The sequence below is a fragment of the Helicoverpa armigera genome, chromosome 25 (assembly GCF_030705265.1).
Source record: "Helicoverpa armigera isolate CAAS_96S chromosome 25, ASM3070526v1, whole genome shotgun sequence".
Classification (NCBI taxonomy): Eukaryota; Metazoa; Arthropoda; class Insecta; order Lepidoptera; family Noctuidae; genus Helicoverpa; species Helicoverpa armigera.
Window position 1 is genome coordinate 2,230,332 of NC_087144.1, and position 25,146 is coordinate 2,255,477.

The 25,146-nt window shown below is 35.8% G+C and overlaps 2 protein-coding genes across 2 annotated transcripts in view; one reads left to right on the forward strand and one right to left on the reverse strand.

Annotated features, from left to right (window-relative positions):
* LOC110376616 (solute carrier family 2, facilitated glucose transporter member 2) overlaps positions 1-25,146 on the reverse strand; it is a 324,460-nt gene that overhangs the window by 205,164 nt on the left and 94,150 nt on the right. The window lies entirely within an intron of this gene.
* The window catches only part of LOC110376604 (facilitated trehalose transporter Tret1), a 35,074-nt gene continuing 12,566 nt past the window's right edge, over positions 2,639-25,146 (forward strand). The window contains exons 1-3 of the mRNA XM_021335150.3: positions 2,639-2,869; positions 16,373-16,602; positions 17,974-18,144. Of these exons, the coding sequence (XP_021190825.2) occupies positions 2,785-2,869; positions 16,373-16,602; positions 17,974-18,144 (486 nt within the window). The 5' untranslated portion in view covers positions 2,639-2,784. The remainder of the gene's footprint in view (positions 2,870-16,372; positions 16,603-17,973; positions 18,145-25,146) is intronic.

A 25,146-nucleotide genomic window follows, 5' to 3' on the forward strand; every position in this document is an offset into this window, starting at 1 on the left:
TGATATATTTTTCTCTGTTATAAAAGTTACCTAATCATGTTTCTACAACAAACAAAATAAGGTTTATATCGTGAACTTTCAGATAACCAAGTTGTATTTTGATCCGTTTTGTATTTACTGAGAAAAATTGAAATCCTTGGGGCCAAAAATTCCAATTCGTCCTCTTAATTAACTAATGTAAAATAAGTGTTAAGTACGAAAATATTGGTATTTTTAAAAGTTCGTCGCTGCGTCTGTAGGTAAACCTATACCTATCAGTGCCTAGTACCTAGTACCTAGGCTATTACATGGCCACCGATTGCCGCGATGACAAAAAAACTGTAAAAGCCACGAAGCCTATCGGCGGATGATTGGTGATTAAATATTGACCATCGTTTTCGCGGTACAGATAGATACAAAGGATAACAGCTCTTTTACACCGGCAGATTTTTGTCGTGCGTTACAAAATGAGTGAATTTTTGTCGTAGGAAAACGAGCGTACATACGTATACATATATGTATGCATAGGCGATTTCGAACGGCAAAAATCTGTCGCTCAGTTTTGAACGTCATCTTTCGCACCGCTAGTTGTCAATTGTTTGCTGTCCCGCATCTGAGAGATGTCGCTTGAAAGAAGCAAGTAGAAAATCCATAACACAATAAAAAGGTGGACAAATAATAATATTTTTTATATAAAAAAAGACAATTTCTTATCTGAAAAAACGAAGAAAACATTTTTCATTTTCATCTAGTTATTTAATTAGTTACTAACAAATAAATATGATGTTCATATTACTCTTATATACCTATTTTACAGGAGTTCATTAAATGTTGAATACGCTCTATTCACAAAAAATCCTATTACCTACTTAAATATTTAATTTCTTTGAAGATAAATCTTTATTTTTTTCGTTCAAAGGTGCCTTCCCGGAAGCGTTTGTCTAATTGGTTTTCGTGGAAAACAAGCAAAGCGTCTTAGAGATCGATCTAAATTAAAGCAATCGGCGAAAATATTGGTATAACAGGAGAACGAGGTAAATAGTTATATGAAGATACTTGAAACTGAATAAAGTAAGAAAAAAACTTTTTTACAAAAAAATAATACCTTAAAAAACCGGCTTTTAAAAACCTGAAACCTTTTCCTACCTATGATGTTACCGTTACCGTTACAGCCTTTTTATCGTCCCACTGCTGGGCACAGGCCTCCTCTCACATGAAGAAGGATTGAGCATTAATCACCACGCTTGCTCAATGCGGGAAGGTGATTTCAGACTTAGTAGTCCAGGTTTCCTCCAGATGTTTTCTCTCACTTTTTTATCAGCCACTAGTGTCTAAGATTTACTTACATTTTAAGATATTAATTTTCGACAAAAATACTAACATCGTTTACCTATCGGCAAAACTTTGTCTGGACGCTTTTTATTATTCTTTTGTAAATACACAATTCGCACAAATGTAGAGTATAGGTTTCCGAACATTCCAAATACTATAGATAGGTAACAGAAGGTGCACTATAAATGAAGTTTTTTTCACTCTAGATGGCGCTAGCACATCGCTCAACATTGTGATCTCTGTATTTTATTTACATAAAAGTAGTTAAAACTGATTAAAGTACCTAAATAATATTTTAAAAATGTAGGCAAGGAATAACATGCTTATGCTATTCAGCTGTTCCAAATTACAATGTAACTTTTATATATTTTATTTATTTATTTATTATCAAATAGTTACTTTGTCATTACAGATAAAATTTAACCTAATTCGAGTTAAATTTAACCTGATTCATAGTAGCTTACGATTAATGTTTCCTTAATTATAACTTAAATTTATTTCCTTGCATACTACACGGTAAGTGGCCCTTGTGAACTCGCTCAGAGTACAATTAAAACTTAAGTTACTAATTGATCGAACACAATTTTACTGTCGCGTATTATAGCGTTTTTTTGGCTCGTATCTAGTTGATATCAAAAACAATTGACATACTTAATACTTCATTATGCATACTGAGGCGATGTAAATTGATGCTACGAGCTATCAAATTTTTATATTCTTATTTATATTTTCCTCCTTTTCGGTGAATTTTAGTAGTTAATTTTATTTAATACTTACCGTAGTCACGCGGTTTTACCCGCGACCAGTAGGAACTATTACCAATACCGGAATATAATATAGCCTATGTTATTCGGGAAGAGTGAAACTTTCCCACAGTAAGACAATTAATTTTTCAAATTGGTCCAGTAGTTTCGGAGCCTCTACGGTACAAACAAACAAACAAACAAAGTTTTCCTCTTTCTTTTACTAGTATTTATTTACTTGAATTTCCAACAGGAAATACAAATTACAGACAGGTTTAAGGAACAGATATTAACTTTTCTTGTGTTTCCTTAATTATAGGAAATCACACCATGCATTAAATTATAATTATACAAAGGCTTTGCAAAAATCAATAGTATAGATTCTTCCTATGATTTCCATTATTATTTTATGAATACTTTGCATTTACTATGTACGATGTTCACCCTGATCTCAAGTCGTTAATATAAAAGCTAGGAATAATGACGGCGCGGACAGTGCGCAAACGCAGACCGTGGTCACGCAACCGCGCGAACGTGGCGCGTTTGAAAATAGAACAACATTTTTAATTTAAAAATCGAGTACGTTAATTTTATTTTTTTTTATTTAAAAATACTTTTTAAGTGTTTTTATTGACTGTTTTCATTTTTTGTTTTTTTTTAAGTGACAGTTTTTTTGTGATATTTTTTTTTTAATATTTTTGTAGTGGTGTATAAACTAAAAAAATACAAAATGGTGAACAAAGTGTATAAAGTTAGTTCTGCGAAAGAGGAGAAGGTTGGAAGTAAACACAATCAGATTCTTATGTCTATTGTAGGTGAGTTAATTGCGTTATTTTTTTCTTTTTTTTATTATTATTGTCATTATTTTTTTGCACTTTATGTGACAAGTTTCTAATGTAAGTGGAAATTGATAACGACGTAAGTATATATTTTTAATAAAGTGTAAGTAATTAAGTTTTTTTGTAAAAAATTATTATGATTAAAATATCTATACTGGAAGATAAAAATACGAAGCAATTTTATATCGGCAGGATTAAAAAAAAACATGCACCATATTTATTTACATAAGTAGTTAACTTATTACACAGCTTTTTTTTACTAACCGTATTTATTCTATTTAAATTCCTTTCAGTATCTAACTGATAAAGGACAATTTCATCAAACCTCATACGTGCACTCATAAAACTATAAACAACTAGAAAAACCATTAACTTTTTAAAATATAGATAATGCACCAGGAAGCACTACCTTATTGCACCTCGGAGACATACTTACGAGATTTCCACATTTTGTATTTAAATACACTATATTGCTACTAAAATCTCTGAACTGAAATACACTTTGGTATAAGATCCAGAATGCAAAAAAAAAACAAATGAATCCTATAAAAAAATGTATTCCCACCATGAGTAGTGACTATCTCTGCCAAGCCCTTAACTTTTGAATATAATAGCATTTATTTATATATGGTTATTACATATATAGGTATGGTAATTACATTCAGGTCTAATAATATAAAACAGTTTGATTTAAAATTCAATAAGCAAAAAATATTATTTGAGAGATAAATAAACAATATAAGTAATATGTTTCTTACTAAAAAATACAAAAATATTAAACTTATTGCTTGACCTAAAATTCATTGTTCGTATTATAATAAAATATTTAGTATCTAACATTTATTTGTACCTAAGTAATTACTGACTACAAAATCTGTCTATTTCAATATAATAGATAAAGCTTTTACTAAAATTAATGAATAGGTAACAGGAAAATGTGACTTGTTACTGTTAATATACGTAAAATATATTCAATTTTTTTATTAAATGATCATACAAATATAATAAACATGAAAGTTAGGATGTTTCAAACAGACTTTTGACACGTGCAAGAATTTATTAATATCTGATCACGTGTCTTTGCGTGTTTCTTTAATTTGTTTTGGATAAAACTTGATACAGACATGAGGATATTAAAAAAAAAACCGTAAAATGTTTTACTTTTGTAATGTGAGTAGAAAAATAAATAAATATATGACACAGTTTGAAATATTGCGGCCAAGTCCGATTATAATCAGTGAATTTTTGTAGGATAAAAATAGCACTCTCAATACTCAATACTTTATTGCATCCCATAATGTACAAAGCTAGTCAGTGAAATTAAAGAGAAACAATTATGGACCCTGTCGGGCACAGCACGTTAGTTTTTAGGGGAGAGGAAGAAGTAACAATAACAATGCTACGCACACGTCCTACATGTCAATTAGAAAATTCTTGTCTACAAATCTCTAAGAATGTCCTACAAAAAATCGGCCCGATTCAGTCCTACAAGAAGTCCGACATGGACGAGAAGCGTAGGAAATATATGCAAGGAAAAACGTCTACCAAATTGGGAAAAACACGTGTTCTATTTAACAACAAAAACAAAGTAAAAGTATCTATTTTTACCGTTATCAATAAGAAAACTCCTGAATAAACAAACAATAAGAACATTTAATTAGTTTGTTTCCTGTTTTTGTTCTTATTTTTAGAAACATTTGACAGATCACGTGTGGAGATGAATTAGAAATTGTGGATGCGGTATTTCTATTCGAATAGACAGATTTAAAAACCCAATTTGGTAATGAGTTTTTAATATTTCATAATATCTATAAATATATCGAATATACGATGACTGGACTAATAACTGCCTTTTGAAAAACCACAACTAATGAGCCGAATCGTTTTCATCACATAACTTTGCGTCTCAAATGTCAGCTGTTTGACGCCGGTCAAAGTTGGCTGATAATAACTTAATGATGGACAAAATACGTATTTATGTAAACGTACATATTCTGCGCATGCGTGAACCATCAAATGACTAACTTCAGATTGGTAAAGACAGGAACTGTAGATAGATCTCATCTATGAGAGAAATATTTTTTTGTAGTGCCGGAGATTAACTTTGACATACAATAATATATTAAATAAGTAACATTTTATTGTTAATTTATAGCTTAAATAGGTATACCTTAAAACCAAAACTTATATTTGTAAGAAGAATTTATATTTATAAACTAACATAGTCAGTCAGTTCATTAACTTTTACAAATTCTTGCTTTTATAGTTTTTTAGTCTAGACCAAACTAATTTACCAAAAAAGTTTTAAACTATAAATATAAACACTAATAAAATAAATGTAAACAATAAAACTAACATAACAAAAAATTATAAAAAATCGGCCAAGTCAATTCAGATTTACGCACAAAGGATTCCGTACCATCTATACTAATATAATAAAGAGGAATTCTTTTTTTGTTTGTACCCTAAAGATACCGGAAAAGCTACAATCTCTCCGAGTAACATAGGCTATATTTGATTTCGGTGCGGGCAGTAGTTCCCACGGGACACAAGTGAAACCGCAGGAAAACGCCTAGTAGGCAACTCCTATAAAAGGCTCAAAATGACATGCTTGCTGTATGGCAGCTCCTTTTACTATATTCTAGTTTTCAGTTTCATTGTTATAGCGGCAACAATGATACTACATCATCTGTGAAAATTTCAACTATTTGACTATCACAGTTTATAAGATAGGCACAGCCTTAAGTACCTAGATCAGTACTGCGATTCTATAAAACTCGATCAACAACTCGCATTTCACTTCGATTCGTAATGTCATTTCATACTTTAGGGGAGGTAGGGGAGGGATGGGCACTTTTTCACAATTTATTGCATAAAAAATCAGATTTTACAGATCATTATCAACTTTTATTGCCATTTCTTATATTCGGCTAGATATAATGAAAGAGCTTTCCTAAAAATTACAATCAGTTTCAACATTACGAGATATTTAAACGGTTTTATTTAGCTCACCCCGTTTGTTTTATTATTTATTCTTGGATCAAATTTAGTAATTCAAATTTCACCCTCTTCCTGTCAACCGATTGGTCTGAAATTTTGTATACACCTTTAATTAAATCCAATATGGCCAAAATGGCACAGCCCCCTCAATATGGGTATCAAATGAAAAGGCTACACAAGTAGAATACTGTCAGCAACACCAGCGGGGCGCAACAGGGCCAAGGCCTGCCTGCACGTCGATTCTATAAAATTCGAACAACAACTCGCATTTCACTTCGCTATTCACTCTCACTTCGCATTCGATTCAGAACGACCTTGATTTTGCATTCTGTAAACATCACCTAATCACTTGCGAAGTGAAGTGAGCTCGACATCGACCAATGCTGTGCTAGTGACTTCCCCACTCGACAAAATGTCAACCGAGATTAATCAGTTTTTAATTTTATCAGTTTTGACACAGAATTTTAGCTAAATATGATGTTTTAGTTATAATTTGTTATTGTAAGGAATTTGAGGCAGCTTTTAAGTATAAAATAAACAGAAATCTCTAAATTCGTGCTGTGAATATAATCTATGCTTACCCTACGAAAAAAAATACTGACAGCGCCAATACCATTATTAATCTGTGGACAATATTTTCTTCTCTTCTGTCATAGAGGAAAGTAATATATCGGGTATCTTCTGTCTTCATATTGTGTTTAAGCTTGTTTGTTTTCGCCGGTTTTCGCCGTAATTGTGATAAAATCATGAAGTAATTTTATATTTCTTGTTATAAAGTTAAAAATAATATTAATTAAAGAAGTGTTTATTTTATTAATCCAACAATAATTTCAGTCCAAATGAGAGGTCGTCTCACCCTTCGTCGGCTCAGGTTGAAACTCTGGTTGAGTTCATGGATCAAAACCCTGGCCTGGCGAAGGGTTTCGTGAGAACGCAAAATGCCAGAGAGCGAAGTCGAAGCCAGGGGGAGGAATTAGCCGTGCGCTTAAATAGTATAGGTGGCACCATCAAAACCCACAAACAGTGGACCAAGGAAACAAGATTCTATAAAGGATTTTTCGCGCAGATTTATAACCTCACAAATTTTCACTGACGAAGAAGAGCAAAAATTTACAAATTATACATTACATGGTATGTCCAAGCCTCCCTACCATAGGGAGCATTGGACACTTTTGACTTAGTTTATGAAAAAAAAATCGGTAAAAAAACTTTTAAGTTAAACGGTTTTATCTTATGTGCACTGAAAACTAGAAAATAAAAAATAGTTACTTACCTGTCAACCTACGTAGGTGGTCCCGGTCATATTAGACTAAAATAAAAACGTGGGGCCCATTAACTATTGCTGTAGTACTCTCTTCTAAAGGTATAATAGGTGTGGATTGCATCGACTTACTATAATTGTAACTGGAGATTTTGACAATCAATAATTAATAATAGAAAATACACATACCTTTCATTAGTTTTCTCTTTATAACGATCCGAAACCGCAACAAAATATTTAAGTACTTTTACGAGTGCTTGTTCTTGACAACTCACAGAAATGACAGATAGTCTATGGATGAACACCGTTACCAGTCGGTAACGTAAACTACCCAATAAAAAAAAAAACAAAACTATGATCAGAAATCAGAATAAAAGGACCCCCCTTTTATTCTGATTTGATCATGTCTCCCAACTGCCCATCTCTCCCCTACCTCCCCTATAGATAGACAGATCTTGACAGATCTGTCAAAATCTCGACTTTAATTTAGTTCAACTTGTCAACACGCTCGATAGTGTAGCGCTAGTGTAGTTTGACAATGTCAATCACGAAACTTTAAGGTAGAATTCCGTGGGTCGCGATTGTCGCAGCCGCGCGCGACAAAAGTCAACCTATGAAAATGTATGGCACCGCTGCCGAGGGCCGCGACCGTACGCTTCTCAACATGGTCTAGCGCTTAATAACATCTATAGAATTTTAGTAAAACCAGAATTAAATTTTTGACAATGCCGCGAGCAGCTTACGAAATTCGTCGGCCGCGCGCGACTGTCACGGGCCTCGGCAACGGTGCCATACATTTTCATAGGTTGACTATTGTCGCGTCCACGGAATTCTACCTTTAGATCGAAGTCGAAGTGAGAGTGATGTCGAAGTGAGTTGTGATATTTTATAGAATCGACATGCAGAGCGAAGTTTCAGTAACAGGGTCCCGTTTTACTATTTGGGTACGGAACCCTAAAAATGTTAGAATGGTAGCTATGCTATTCTTTTTAGAACTGGCTTTATTTCTGATGTAGATACCTAACTAAGGATGCCACGATTAAAGTAGTCACGTTTTCTCATAGTAGTAAGTTAGGTACCTATCCAACTTATCTCGTTGCCAAGTGACATTTGACGAAAAATTATAATACCTAGCTAATACAACCTTCAGTTTTAAAAATAATACCTTATACCTACTTCTAATTTTGAATGGTATATTTTCCGTCAGATATGTGTGATAAAAGAGTTGACTTTAATATATTTGAAAAGAGGTATCCCGTTCAGCAACCCCCAGAAATAAAGATACCTGTGTACCCCTTACCCTTTCTATTTAGTCACTTTATTTAGATTATATAATTAATCATTCTATTAATATCCGTAATCATTACTTAATTAATTAATCCATAAAAAATAATTATAAAAATCTGTAACTTATCCAAATTTTAATGTACCCAGCAAAAATGTACAAAAACAAAACATTTGTTTTCAACGGTACTTTATTTAAACACTCTCCATACAACATGCTTCTTACATCACATACTGAATTAATAAAGGGAGAACACTCTCTGCCAAATTATTTAACACCACGTGCGAACACCTGACATTGTTGTCTACATATATTATTATATCGGACAAACAATTATAAATATCGCATTAGTTTGTATATAGAAGAACAGCTAAAAATACCACTCAAATAAAACTAAGTAGGTATGCATATTAAAATAATCATGATGACTTTGGTTGTTGCTTAGTAACAGATGCATGTGTCGCTTGCCGCGGCCAGTGTGTGGATGGGTGACTATCTTTCTAATCAACTCTTAGCCTGGGCTTCTACCTGCGCCCCACCTGGGACCTGCGGGACCGACGAAAAAACGCTCATAGCCTTTGTCAATAAATGAGCTCATCATCATCCTCCTGCCCTCATCCCAATTTTATTTGGCGCAGTATGTTTTTCTGCTTCTATACTCTTCTATCTACCGTCATCTCGCAAGTAACATTCTTTCTACCCTTATCGATTTTCACGGAATCCATCCATCGTTTCTTTGGTCGTCCTCTTCCCCTATCCTACATCCTACATCCTACATCCTACATATATTATAAACGTGAATGTTTGTGAGAATGTATGGATGTATGTTTGTTATTAAATAACGCAAAAACGGCTGGACCGATTTGGTTGCAATTTGGTATGTAGATAGGTTATACCCTGGATTAACACATAGGCTACTTTTTATCCCGGTCAACAGGGATAAACCGTATTTTATTAATATTTTGTTAAATTAGTATAGACGGCCTCTTTTGAGTTTTGCTGTTTCTTTTTCTGAATCCTGTATTTTTTTGTTTTTAGGGTTCCGTACCCAAAGGATAAAACGGGACTCTATTGTTTTCGCTCCTCTGCCTGTCCGTCCATCCGTCCGTCTGTCTGTCCGTCCGTCTGTCACCAGGTTGCATCTAAGGAACTGTGATAGTTAGAGAGCTAAAATTTTCACAGATGATGTATTTTTATTGCCGCTATAACAACAAATACTAAAAACTAAAATGTAATAAATATTTTGGGGGGCTCCGATACAACAAACGTGATTTTTTTGTTCGATTTATAAATAATGGTACGGAACCCTTCGTGCGCGAGTCCGACTCGCACGTGGCCGGTTTTTTTGATTTGTACGCAGCTTTCTATCCTTTTATCATGGATGCTGTCATAGATTTAGAAACCCACTACCGTTTGATAGATAGGCAATACGTGACACATAAGTTTATGCGATAAGAATCCAAAAACTGACCACTATAGAGGCATGTAGCTGGCCCCCGAATGTGTTAAAGACAAATTTTAGTAACAAAACAAGCGATACTTTGAAAAATGTTTAACATTTTCTATGAATTGATTCCAAAAATTAAGAAACGCTATAAATACTAATACGTAACTCTAAATACTATAACTTCTACATAAAAAGTGTGTTTCGTTTTTGGCTTCACCAGAAATCACATAATGGTCGATCTATCTACTGTTATCTATATCTATTGACAAATATGGCTGTCATACTGCGCTTTGTCTGTCAGTCTGCCATTGTAATTTTACGAAATTCTCCATAATCCGAATTTTGCGGATATATGTTGTCGATTCAAAATCAATATTTCTTTATGTTTTGTTATTCATGCCTATAAGGTTTCGATCGAGTCTACCATACTCCTTGACAAAATCTTACTTCTTACTTATATTATAAACGTCAAAGTTTGTGAGAATGTATGTTTGTTATTCAATCAGGCAAAAACGGCTAGACAGATTTGATTGTTTTTTTTTTTTATTTAGATAGGTGGTACCCTGGAATAACGTATAGGCTACTTTTTATCCCGGTCAACAGGGGTAAAATTATTCAGCCACGGTCAAAGCGGCTCCATCTGTGGTATATAAAATACAACAAATTTGACAAAGCAGCGAGGTGGAAAGACATTAGCGGAACAATAATTATCATTTAAAGTCATAGATGGAGTTGTGCATTTTTTCATAAACAAAATTGAGCTGGGGTTTTATTTTAGCTTATCTTCCATTAATGTGGAGGCTTAAAAGCAACTTACGTTAAATTAGTAGTAGTAAGTAAACCTTATTTTTTTTTTTTCAAAACATGTAACGCTTATGGATCCTAGAAGAAAGGAGAAAAATCTGTCTCTGCAAGCGCTGCTAAGCGTGAGTTAAGGTAAGTTTCCGTAGCTTTAGAAACAAGCCTAGGCACAAAGTGCAGATAGAAATACCCCTTTATCGCGCCTGAAAACGTACAATTACGCGTCGCATACCAGAGACAAACTTGCTTTCAACTTCTGATCCTGATACACCGTTCACGATTACGAACAGTCACAGCCAGACCCGAGCTAAGTCTAAAAAAACACCTTTTACGTTTACATCATTGATATCATTCAGTTACAAAGACAGAATTGCTATAAAACGTGTTTTCGCTAAATGTACTATTATTTTTTGAAAGCATATATTCCCAACTCTGATCTCATGGAGATGGCGCCCGGCTGTCACCACTGTGTGGACTGTACGAACTATCGTACCCGGCCCTGATTCAAGCTGTCTGGGCTGAGAAGAAATGGGGTGACAATGAATGAGGCGGCGGAACGACTGAAAGTTCCCACCTCTCATCTCAGCACACCACGAGAGCTGGGTGTTGAGAGACGACTTCTGGCCACCATAGGCGTGGGAGATGAGTTTTGAGTTGGTCGTCGACCATCCGGGTCTTAGGTGACCCGTGTCTAACAGGCCCGTGTCAGCGATGCGCGTTATTTCACGTGCCCCTCTAGGAGATTCAGCAAAGCCCAGTGAGGCCCACCGGGGCCACAGCCTAACACTCCCTCACGCTGCACCCATAGCCGGACCAGTGCAATCACATTGTCACTGACAGAAGACTGCATTCTCTAATGAACAAGTCAAACTGATGGCTGAGAATTACGTAACTTTCCAGGATGCCATGTAACGTGTTGCAAACGCCCAGGCTTTAAGGAGCTTGGTAATCCTTTTCTCCACCTTCACTTGAGTTTTGTGGTACATGAACAAATTAGAATAGCAATGAATTAGTTTTGGTCGCGGGGACTTGGTCGTCTTCATTACGTATTTACCAACTCTTAGTGGTCATCATGCACTCCCGCTCTCTAATTATATTTGAAGGATCAACAAGATTGTTTTAGTTAGTTTTATTAACTACGCTACTATAGCTCGCTGTCGAATCTTTTTACATCAATTCTGGAGAAGCTACGTAATTATTAGCATGAACACAGCCTTATGTTTCTTCTGATCTGCTGGCTCCACCAAGAAGTGACAAATTGCGAGCGCACATTTTGAAAAAAGAACTGCAGGCTTCAAGTACGAACACATTTTATTTTAAAGACGACGTCAAAAATCATCAAATGACCCCTACCGTTGTCGGTTAGCAGCGGTGAGGGTGTGTCAGACTCTTACTGACTAAAAACCGTCGTGTTCCGTCGTAGGCTTTTTATGCACCAGGGCCGCGGTAACTCTTTCGAACAATCATCCCGCAGCCCCGGCAGACCTTGGCCCTGCTGGGCCCCACTGGGGTTCAAGTACATGAATTGAACTCTCACAGATATTGGCCTGTTCGTGAACTAATTCAAACATTTTGGTGGAATCCCAACTTTAACATAGTGAATGAGTGCACAGAAAATCCTCAAGTGTTACCCCCTGTAGTGAAACTATGTGCCTGCCTAATGACATCCACCCAGCTATTTCTCAATTATGTGGCTGTTGACTTCCGGTCAAACCGAATCTGTTTGAGTACCAATATTTTACTTGGAGTGACTACCTATATGATCTCCTCAACCCAGTGAACTAGACACCACGTTATCCATGGTAAGACTGTTTGACAGACTTTCTGGCTTCTGATAAGTCGCAGTTGCTGCACAAAATGTACAAATGACAGCTTTATCAGACCTTTGTATGCTGTGAAAATTACTTACGCCCCATACGTAATCATTTTCCAAATTGGTTGACTAGGTCCAGAGATTTCCACAAAGTCACAAACTTTACTTCTTTCATTTAAATATAAATGGTCACACCTGAGAGACGACGGCAGATAGAAGAGTATGGAAGGAGAAAACATAATAACGACCCCAAATAAAATTGGGATAAGGGCAGGGGGATGATGATGATGATAAATGGCCACACATACATATACCTACACACAATACACCTACGAGATGAATAGTATTTTGACAATTCTATATTGCCCACGCAGACGAAGTCGCGGGCAACAGCTAGTATCTCAATAAATGAGCTATCAAACACGGAGTTTTTTTTTATCGGTTGGTTCAAACAAACAATTAAGAAAATAAATTAAAGTCAAAGAAAATTATACATATAAGTACTTGAACTATGAAACCAATAATAAGTAATATGACAAATAACAGTTCTGACATAAAAATACAACATAACATTATTAGACAATGTTAACGTCTGGAGAACTGGTATATTTTCTCATAGAGCGATTGTGTTGCAAATTAAATAATTAGACCTGTCGTCTAGTATGATAATGTCACTCATTAACGATGAAATTACTTAAGTCACACTATTCATTATGTTGTGTTAACTACGCTATAAGTTTTGTTATAAGTATTTGTCTACTTATTGAGTATACCTAAGTGTTATTTGTCTTCTACTCGCTTCCTGACAAAGCTGCCCTTACCCGGGACAAAAAATTGCCTAAATACTAGCTGTTGCCTGCGACTTCGTCTGCGTGAGCAATACCTATAGAATTTCCAATTGCGTTTATTTAATCATTCATTGCTCAACCCCCGTAGGCGATAGCGTGATAATATATAGCCTGTGTTGAACCGGCCCCCAGGTAATAGTCGTGCAAAATTTGATTTAAATCCATGCAGTACTTTTTGAGTTTATCCGGGACAAACATACAGACAAACAGATAAACAGACATACAGACAAAAATTCTAAAAACTACATATTTGGGTTCAGAATCGATTATGGATCACCCCCCAAGGATTCTTAAAAAAAAATTCAATGTACTGTTTTGAATTTCCTATCATTTTATTATATGTATAGATATTACTGCCAAGTTTCATTAAAATCCTCTCCTCCTTCGAGCCGTTTGTGCGTGACGAAGTAACAAATATACACACACCCTCACAAACTTTCGCTTTCACGATATTAGTATTTTATAACAGTAGGCTTTTATAGTATTTGCTGTTTTCTGCAGTTTTCCAAGAGACCCGACTCCCATGGGAACTTCTTTGCGCGCCTGGATAAAAATAGCATCATCTTCATACCGAATAACTCAAGCGATGCATCTACTATACAGTTTTAAACGAACACACATTCACATATTAAGAGAACGTTCTTATCTGAAGAAACACATGCGTCGCGTATGGCCAAAACAGAAAAATCGCTACGTATAGTATATAACAGTCTCTTTTTCTGTATCTACATATGTCTTGTTGTCATGTTCGTTTTTTTTAAATATGTAGATAGAGTGATTAAAGAGGAAGGTTTATATGTATAATAACAACCATTATATAGTGAGGAAATACTGTTATCCCGTGGGAAGCCGGAGCGGGTCGCTAGGATACAATAAAACATTCAATCATTCACACCTAACCGATGATGCATTATTGCGACGATCATACATTTACGATACACTCGATTTTCCGTCACCTTCCCAACCCAGAGAGCGACAAAACAGTTTCAATCAAACAAAATCTAAGAAAGCGAGGAGATTTCCCTACAAACGCTATGAGTCACAAACGAGTAAACTAAGAATAGTTCACACCGTACCTCCAAGTACCAGGAACGCATAGCCGGCTAAGGTATTCCACTATTAAGTGCCGAGTAAGGCCTAGGCTATATTTAACTAAAGTATTTTTAGCTTAGACATGCCTTTTTATAGAGTTCAACGACTCTAAAGCTTAAAAAGGGGTTTGATTTTGTTTGTTTGTTGCGCTCTTACGGGAAAACGGCTGAACCGATTTTGGTGAAATTTTGTACGGATACAGATTGAGGTCGGAAGATTATTACAGGTTACTTTTTAGTTACTTTCGTTGAGTAATTCTCTTGTTACGTGAGTGAAACTGTGTTAAAGAGCTGGTGATGTAATAGTTTCATTTCGGAAGTCAAATGGATTTCCGTTTATCTTCCCGTAAGAGTACCGCACACTGCAAACTTTTAATCGTCCGATAATCTGTTTGGGCTCAAAAATCCTAATGAAGATAAATGGTAGTAGGTATAATTGTAGAGTAGCTAGAAACTTCTAAGTCCATAGGTTTTATTCGTTAAGGCGACGAATTGGTCAACAATAATTCCATAACCGGCACGCGCATCTAAGGCGCCAAAAGGGGTCGGAGCGTCTGAGCGGGGCGAGGATAACAATAGGCGCGCTAGCTTATATTATAACTAAAAGTCGTAAGCGACAAAATGGTTTTGTAATTTTATTATTTAGAAATGATAATTTGATAAAAATTCCTTCTACAATTTTAAAGAGTATGTATATACTCAACTACTAAAAAAGTTAAGAGGCTTAAATCGGTCCCGTTTGCCCATAATATGTGAATCTCTTTTTAAAAAGAGGTATGTTTGATATATTTTTCTCTGTTATAAAAGTTACCTAATCATGTTTCTACGTCTAACGAAATAAGGTTTATATCATGAACTTTCAGGTAACCAAGTTGTATTTTGATCCGTTTTGTATTTACTGAGAAAAATTGAGATCCTTGGCGCCAAAAATTCCAATTCGTCCTCTTAATTGGTGTCCGGCTGGACAAATATTTAAATGTGTTGTATGTAAAAATTAGGTTTTTATATTGAAATTGTCACTTCGCTTCACGAGCTCGTACAATAAACATCGAAATATTCAAATCAAGTTTTTAAAATTTTAAATAAGATAGAATCTCCCGGTCCTACAGTGCACACAATACCTACAAAGATAAGTTATTGAGCTGGTATTACACCAACTAAAAACGTTGAATGAAACCAAGTTTTTTTTTAAATTACTAACCATCGGATCAACTGTCGACCGACTGTTTAGTCTATAGTGTACTCTAAATACAACCCACCTACTATTATTTAAGGCTTCCATTGAGACTTTTATTATCCCTAGCACGAACGGAATTTTCTATTTTTTTTTTTTTTCAATATATTTGGGCGGACTGTATTGTCTAAGAAAATAGCGTGGGGTTAAGATAAAATAACTTGATCTAAAATTAGATATCGAAAGATAATAACCGAATTCTCGATAGCCGTTAATTGGTCCTAATATAACATCCAATTAACGAAAACATGAACTTACACGAAAACGAGAAACCCAATACCCCTTTGAAGGACTGGTTGTAAGATATCTGGCTTCTGAATACCCTTAAGAACTACCAAAGAAGTTCAAATGACGGCCGGGACCCATCAATTTTACGTGCCTTCCGAAACACCGACCGACCACGCAAAGTATTGCTTAACCTTATGATCGCTCAATATGTGTGGCTGCTAGGTACTTAGCAACAAGCTCTCGTTCTTTGTTTATTTGGTTAACGTGCCTTCTGAAACACAGAGGAACTCGTCAAGACAAGATAGTCACTCATCCACATACGACCATACCAAGCATAGCTCAAGATGGTTACCCATCCCCGAACCGACAACCCCAATCATTACTTAACCTTCTGACCGATTAACTAGTACGGCTGTTACTTAGCCAGCTCCAATAGCATACCAAACTAACCAAATTTTTCTTCTTTTCCAGTATGTATGCCAATCCTCGCGTACGGCACAGCCATGGGATGGATTTCCCCCAACAAAGCCCTGCTAATGGGGGACTATTCCCCCTCTAATTCCCCCCTGTCGGAGGAGGATGTGTCCTGGATGGCTTCTATCATGTTCATCTTCGCGCCAATTGCTGTGTTCGTGTATGGAGTGGCCGCTGACAAGTTTGGTCGGAAGAATGCGTTGCTTTTCGCTTCGGTACCTATTTCTGTAAGTAACCTTGAATTCTAGTTATATAGAAAGTTATAAATATCCGAGTTGAATACCTCCTCATTTTTGGGAAGTCGGTTAAAATTACTGCGAACTAAAATACTAATAAAACATGATATAAAAGAACTTGTACGCTATTAGAGGTCGAAATACCTAATGTATATTATTGTCATACGGAAAAATGCTCAAAAGGCGTTTTCAGATGTTTGTATTTTCGAGTTGTATAAATTGTTGTTTTCAAATAATAACTACTTATCCCATTTAAACTACCTATTGTACATGCGAGATGAATCTCTGTTACAAAACTATCCCTTTCTCTTATCTCAGGGGACCCAGATAACCTCTAGATAAGCTATAGGTACTATATCCGGATGATGGAAGCGGTTTCTGTAAAATCCAGAAAACTGAAGAAAACAGTTGTCTAAAATAATCGAAATATTCCTTTAAAAACGAGACAAAATTATGATTATGATTTACATTTGTATTTTGTAATCCAATTTGGAAATGACCTTGTGATTCTGTGATTTTCAGACTCATTTATATTGAAGACTAGCCGTTTTCCCGCGGTTTCACCCGCGTCCCGTGGAAACTACTGCCCGTACCGGGATAAAATATAGCCTGTTACTCGTGGATAATGTAGCTTTCGAATGGTGAAAGAATTTTTGAAAACGGTCCAGTAGTTTTTGAGCCTATTCATTACAACCAAACAAACAAACAAAGTTTTCCTCTTTATAATATTAGTATAGACTAGATTTTCGTCTGATTGCGTTTTGTTAAAGTTAGTTTAGAGAATAATAGTGAAATGACTACCAAACTCGGATTGGTACACAAAAGATAATATTTTTATGTTTATCAAAAAACCTTATATTCTGACTTCCCAAAGGAAAACAAATTCGTAATAAAAATTAACAAAATATAAGTATTTTTGTAAGCAATTTCACACCGGATGGCCGTGGCCATCCATTTAGGTATTATCAAATTGGATGCTAATATTCAATTCAAAAGCAGCAATGACATAGATAAAATTAACCGTAATTTATTCTAGATAATTATTTAGTCCAATTTTCAAAATAACTACGAATAAATTGGCTATTTTAAAATCATTGTAAGACCGCTTTTAGACTGTTGAGTTATACGTTCGTTTTGGAATTTGGCGTTGGCTCAATAATTTCTATTATAACGACAAAATAGGTCCTTTTAGGCGCATCAGATTTTGAAAGTGTGTATCCTACGATAAAACTGAAGAAAGTGCTAGCCTAAAATCGTCTTAAATTTTACTCACTTTCTTAAAATAATTTAATTTCTATACCCAATTTTATTAATTTACTACAAAAAAATCCACAATAATAATACTTTTTCTTTCTCCCACAGCTCGGCTGGGCAGTAAAGCTAATGTGCGCTCACCCGATAGCGCTGATCGGCGCGCGCGCACTCATTGGTTTCGGCTCGGGAGGAGGGTTTGTGGTCTGTCCTCTGTATGTGAAGGAGATCAGCGAAGACAGTATCCGAGGCATGACGGGGACTTTCGTTATATTCTCCCAGGTTAGTAAAGTAATATAAGAGATGAAAAATAACCCTGATATAGATAGGTATTTAGATAGAATGGGAAATGGAATCTGCCAGGGCTGCGGGATTATTTGAAAGAATTACTGCGACCCTGGTACATGAAGGGCTTAAGAAGGAACACACGCTGCATCTACAGCGGGAAGGCTCATTTGATGATTATCCACTTCAATAAAAAAAAGTCTTTAATTTATAATTTTGATAACAAAACAGAAGAACTGAATTTATTTACATAGACTACAATATACAACATGTAACTTAATTAACGCACATCCTGAAATTAGTTTGTTCAGAATCGTTTACTGAATCGATTTATATCATTTTTAATATAGGTAATTTTTTAAAACTACGGAAATTATTGTCATATTAACCCTGTACAGTCAAAACAAATTCAAATAGACCGTAACTCAAAGTAATAAGACTTCGTGTATTGTCGGCTTTTTCCGTAGTTTCGTTGTAGCTACGTATCGATTATGCGCTCCAAGAGATCGAACATTGGCGCGCGCTCCAGCCGCGCGAAATGGATACCATTTTGGAACGCGCGCCAATGTGTTCGTTGGAGCGCCCGAACGCGGAGCGGTCCGTTCCGTCGGCTGTCGGTTTTTTACCACGCATCAGTCGCGGCGCGCGCGCCAATTGAGACGGACACGTTGTATTTTTTGTGTTTGTGCGCTCCCATTATGGATAACCAAAGTAGCCGTAAGTTAATACAACTGTATTGTACAACAGAACTGCTGTGGAATAGCAAAAGTTCTTCATATCACAACAAATCGCTGAGAGAAGATGCTTGGAGAGAAATCAGTAGTGAAATGGGAGTCCCTGTGCCGTGTGAACAATTACAAAAGCTGCTGCTGCTCGTACACGACTGGCTTCCATGATGAAGGGTCAAACACTGGAACGGTTGCCACGCGCGCCAGGCGCGCTTAGTTGATATACTTCAAAAGTTTGGCACGCGTTCCGCGGAACGCACTCTCGGCGCGGTCATTCATGGCGCGCGTGCCAGGAGCGCATAATCGATACGCAGCTTGTGTCGAGTCGAGCGGCGCGCGGCGCGATATTTGCGTGCGTAGGTAGTATGACCAAAAAGTTCTCCAAGAATTGGTATAACCAATTTAGTAAATAACAATGCATATTAAATTATATACATGCTAAATAAAAAATTCAGTGTATGTATTATGATTATAACATAATATTCTAATTAGGGTGTTTGAGGGTGTGCGTTAATTACGTTACATGTTGTATGTGTTTCTGTAAATACAGAACTACAATATATTTTATGTTTACAATAAAATTAAACTATCCTATCTTCAGACGAGATTACCAAAGTCGATCGTTTAATTTCCCGTTCCCGTGAAGACGTCAATATATTCTCTCCACGTGCACGCAACGTCAATTAGGTAAAGTCAAGTTCAATGCAACGATGCATATGCATTGATGCAATTAAAATGCGCCTCTTCAATCAATGACGATGCTTCTGAATAATCAGCTAATTATTTCGTGATCTTGGTAAATGTGTGCAATCGGGGACCTATTTGTTTAACTGTGTGTGTAGGTATGTTAAACATAAAATCTTGTGAAAAAAACGAAATTAGTTTTAAATTATATCGTATTATATATATTATAGCTTCTGACAGCGGTTTCACTCACGTCCCATGAGAATTCTTCTTATAGCCTTCGTCAATAATAATGATATCCAGAGCAATTTCGGCCACGGCGACTGCTCTAATAACATGGGGAGAACAGCCAGTTGTCAGGACATTATTCTGCACGTGCATTTGCGCAGACACAAGTGCACTCACTACTCCTTCACTCACATAGCCCGATGGGACGGCAAACCGATACGACCGGAAAGAGATCAGGCGCAGGACCGACATTAACGTGCTCTCCGATGCACGGGTGTATCAATCACCAACGTCTAGACTCCGGGTCATATACATCCATATCTGTTGAATAACTTCATTTTAATGCGAAATATTGTGACCACTGCAGTAGCTATCCTTAGAATCGATAAGAAAATAAAGATAAACTGTAGCTTACAAACATCTGTTTCAATATTATAAAGATGAAACATATTTTTTTTTGTTTTTAAACGGCTACAAAACTTCTGAACCGATTCGAAAAGTTTCAATACTGGGAAGCTGAACTACCCCCGAGTAACAGTCTACATTTTATCCGGCTACGGGAAGAAGTTCCCTTAAGCCGCGAGTGAACCGGGGGAAAATAGCCAGTACTGTATAAAACGTGGTCTATTTTCATAATCGGTATTTCCACAATCACGAGGCGACCACGCGATCAAGAAAAACGCGCGTCTTATCCGTCTAGGCTTTAAGGAAAAAAACCGGCCAAGTGCGAGTCGGACTCGTGCACGAAGGGTTCCGTAAATTACAGTTAAATCAACCTATCTCAAAAACTATAAGAGATACTTTGATCAAACCAAAAATCGTTGAAAGAGTTAATTAGCATGCATCACCTCTATTTTTTTTAGAATTTTATACCCCGTAGTTATAAAAATAGAGGGGGGGGGACATACTTTTTACGACTTTGAGAGCTGATATCTCAAAAACCGTTCACTTTAAGAAAAATGTTTTTTAGAAAACTTTATATCATTTTAAAAGACCTTTCCATTGATACCCCACACGGGTATGTACATCGAAAAAAAAATTTCATCCCTCAGTTACATGTATGGGGGGCCCCACCCCCAATTCTTTTTTTTACTATTTAGTGTCATATTTTTGTAGCGGTTCATACAACACATATTCCCATCAAATTTCATCACTGTAGTACTTATAGTTTCCGAGTAAATCGGCTGTGACAGACGGACAGACGGACAGACGGACAGACGGACATGACGAAACTATAAGGGTTCCGTTTTTGCCATTTTGGCTACGGAACCCTAAAAAGATTAATTTATTTACTTTACTAAACTGTCAACAAGAATTACTATGTTGTTAGTAAATAATCGGCATGTGCCATCGATTTAATTGCAATAATAAATAACATATCAATTAAATATAATACGTAAGCGTGGCCACGTATAGAAATATATCTAAAGTTTATAATCAACTTCTTGATTCTAGCTATTTTGCTCGCGTCTCTAGGGATGCAGTAGGTAACTCTGCTTCACGCGTATGCATAATCAAATCAAATCAAATCAATTTATTTATTCATATACATTTTGGGTATTAAATATGTTCACAATTTTAATAAAGTTAATACCACCAAAATCTGCCTCAGAAGGCGTATGAATGTAATATCAGTATGAAGATTGTAATATTAATCACATACCTACATTAATTTTCATGTATCAACAAAATCAAATGAAGTGCATTTTCAACAAACAAAATTATTAACGGGAAATAATAAGTGTAGCCACAAAATTATTTATTGGACACATGATTAAACTTCTAATTTTATAACTAAGCAACGGGGAAATGACATAGCCTCTAATAAACTAATTCGTCTTTTTTACAACGCCATCTACTAGAAAGCTTCAATAAAAGATCATCAATTATTGTAACTTGTCCTTCTTATTTATACATTGTCATCTAATTTACTAACTCGGCCTCATTTTTCCAAAAAACGAGCCAAGAAAAACGAGATCAACGTTCTTCTTGGCTCGTTTTTTTTTGATGGTAGAATTTAATTTGGATTCATTTTATTTAGCATATTGCCATTTATAACCTTCAATTAAAAAACATTGTATTAAAAATTGAAGTTAGTGACGAAAACGAATCGCTGCAAAACCGACTCCACGTAGTCTTGTCTGCCCTACCCCTAGAGTGCAATTCAAAACCGCGTAGGCGCGGAGGGGCGAGGCGGCCTGCGAGCTGAGGCGCAGGTAGTTTCAGCGCTCGCCGCCGCGGCTGAGGCTGGCCGGCGGAGCCGGCCAGCAAGCCGAAGCTGCGGTGGTGAGCGTGAAAACCATCTGCGACGATAAGCTCGCATGGGACCGCCGGAGCCACGCAGCGCCGGAGCCGTGACAGAAGCCATGCTTGCTGCATGTTGCATACTTACTTCCATGCTGGGTCAATTAATATGGGATGTGTTATATTTTAAACAAAAAACTTAGTACGAGTTAAAAAATTTGAAGCTAAATAAATATTTTTATGATGTCACTTAATAGTATTTAAGAAGTTTACTGTTAGAATGCATGCTACAAATTTAGATGCAAAAAAAATAACCATCATGCTGAGTTGTATTTAGAGTGGAAGATAACTCGTGGCTAAGATAGTATTATTTAGATACTCGACGCTTTATTAATTGTGGCTGACTTAGTAATTTAGAAGGCAACATACATTTTCGGGGGCGAATAATATTAAAAAGAAGCCGGTTTAATTAGCACCCATTATTAACAATGTCAAAGTTATGATAGAAAAATAAAAATATTCACATCACAATATAACTAGGCAAGTAAGGATACAGTATGTGGTAAAAATTTAAAACATAAGAATATTAGGAGAACAGTGCGTATGTCAAGGTGTTTCTAAGTTATTGTCATTTAAAAAATCATTAATGGTGTAGTAACAGTTTTTGACCAAGAGGGCTCTAAGTGCTCGTTTAAATGTGGTCAAGTCATATTCTTTTATTTTTTGTGGTAATTTATTATATATTTTTGGGGCCATGCAGAGCAAACTTTTGGTCATTAGGGTTGTTTTAGCACTATGTAGACACAGCCTGTTGTCATTGCGCCTGTTGCGCTTTATTACATCACACATGCGTTGAAATAAGTGAGGATTTTTGTGTACAAATGCCTACAACTTTCAAAAGTTGCAGTGGATTTCTCAGGGTTTCCATCATCAGATCCTGACCTGATGATTATGGGACCACCTGTGAGGTATGCACTATCAAACAAAAAAAAATATTTAATAAAATAGTCCGTAAATAGTCCTACGAACGTTGTTTTCATAACAGCGCCTGAACAATTTTCAAAGCATTTTTTTCGTATGAAGGTGTAAAAAAAATAAATTAGAGAGTATGCCATATTTTTTTAAACATTTTTATCTTTTTTTTGAGATACGTCACATTGTTATAGGACGTGGGGCTATTTTGATCCATCTTCTTTGATGTTATATTATTCCCTCGACTAGGTAAGTATCGGTTTTATTTTGTCTACAAAATAGTTATTAAAAGCATTAGCTATTTCTGGTGGATTAGTAACGATGTGATTATTTATCTTTATTCTAGTAACGCTATCGCGCGGTATATTTAACTTAGCCCTATTTATTACGTCCCGGGTATTTTTGGCTTTGTTTGCTGAGTTTTTAATCCTATAATTATTTTGCGCTCGTTGCGTTAGGTTAATTATTTTCTTAAATGTTTTTGTGTAGGTTTTGTAAAGGTATTTATTTTTGCTCGTAGATTTTAGTCTGTAGTTCCACAGTAGCTGCTTTTCCTTGCACTGCACATCTTTAGACCACGTGATATCCATTTAGTCTTTCTGTTTACACGTATTGCGCTTATTTTAAAAGGAAAACAAAGATCATAAAACAATTTAAAAGTTTCCATAAAACAATTATATGCTTTTTTAGGGTCAAGTTCCTCATATAAGTCGGAAAAGGACAATTGACTGAGCCAATCTTTAAATTTCTGTATGTTTTCTTTGCAAAAATCACGATTACGCCTACGCCAAACTTTCATTGAAAATTGTTTAATTCGAAAGCGCATAAGTTGTGCAGTGTGATCTGACAAAGCTAATTCTAACACTTCCGTCTTACAAGGTTTAGTAAAATTATGAGCAAAGTTGTCAATACAAGTGTTACTAATCAGTCTAGTCGGTTCTTTTAAAGCCAGGGTCATGTTATAATTCAATAATAAAGTTTCAAAATCTAAAGTCACATTATTTTGTTTCAAAATGTCGATATTAAAATCTCCTGCAATTACAACGTGTTTGTAAGACTTTTTATTTAATAATTTAAGAATAAATTCCAATTTACTGAAAAATGTGTTCAGATTTTCCTGTTTTGGGACCCTGTAAATACACACTATCACTACCTTAAGACTAAGAAGTTCAATCGCACAAAATTCACATAGACCTGAAATTGAGAGTTTTTTGATTTCAGGTATCTCCCTCTAATGATTTCCATTTTTCACGAGAATGCAGGCACCTCCTCGTTTATTATGTGTCCTGCTATAAAATGCAGCTAGGGTATAATTAGGTATCAACAGATGGTTTTCATACCAGCCATCATGAAGTGCTCTGTGATACATAATACAACTACATGTATGTTTTTATCAGTCAGTTCTTCTAAACATATTGTTAATGCCTCAGCTTTATTAAGTATTCCTGCGATATTTTGGTGAAGGACATAAATGTTATTGTAGACGAAAAAAGTCTTGGGGTTCCTCCAATAAAAGTGACCTTTCAACCCCGATAAAATTAAATGTGTTGTCTAATGCTGGAATATTTTTTAAATTGGACCGGTACCAAGTTCCTGAGATTTGTGGATTCAAATAGAAAAACAACCCCTTTAGTCTCTTAAAAAAAAAAATTATCGATTTTAAAATTAACATAATTTTACACATAAAAGCTAAATACAAATTGAGAACCCCCTCCTTTTTGGGGAAGTCGGTTAAATAAGATACGATAACGAAAAATGTAAGCAATCAATGAAAAGGTGACATTAAACTGCGGTTGCTATCTCCAAAGATTTCTGAGAAATCTCATTAAAAATCAATTTGTTATCAATTTTCTTTGACATTTTAGTAGAAAAAGATAAAGACGAGATACGAACTAGATGACAAATACTGATAACAAAGTACCTTTTTTAACGACGAAAAAAATCATCAAATGACCCCTCCCACTGTGGGTTAGCAGCGATGAGGGAGTGTCAGACTTTTACTGACTAAAAACCGTCGTTCCGGCGTAGGCCTTTTATGTACCAGAGCCGCGGTAACTCTTCCGAACAATCCCACATCTGGGCCCCGCTGGGGATAACAAAGTAGGTACCTCAGTCTCAGCTTTGGTCAATTTTACAGAAGTTG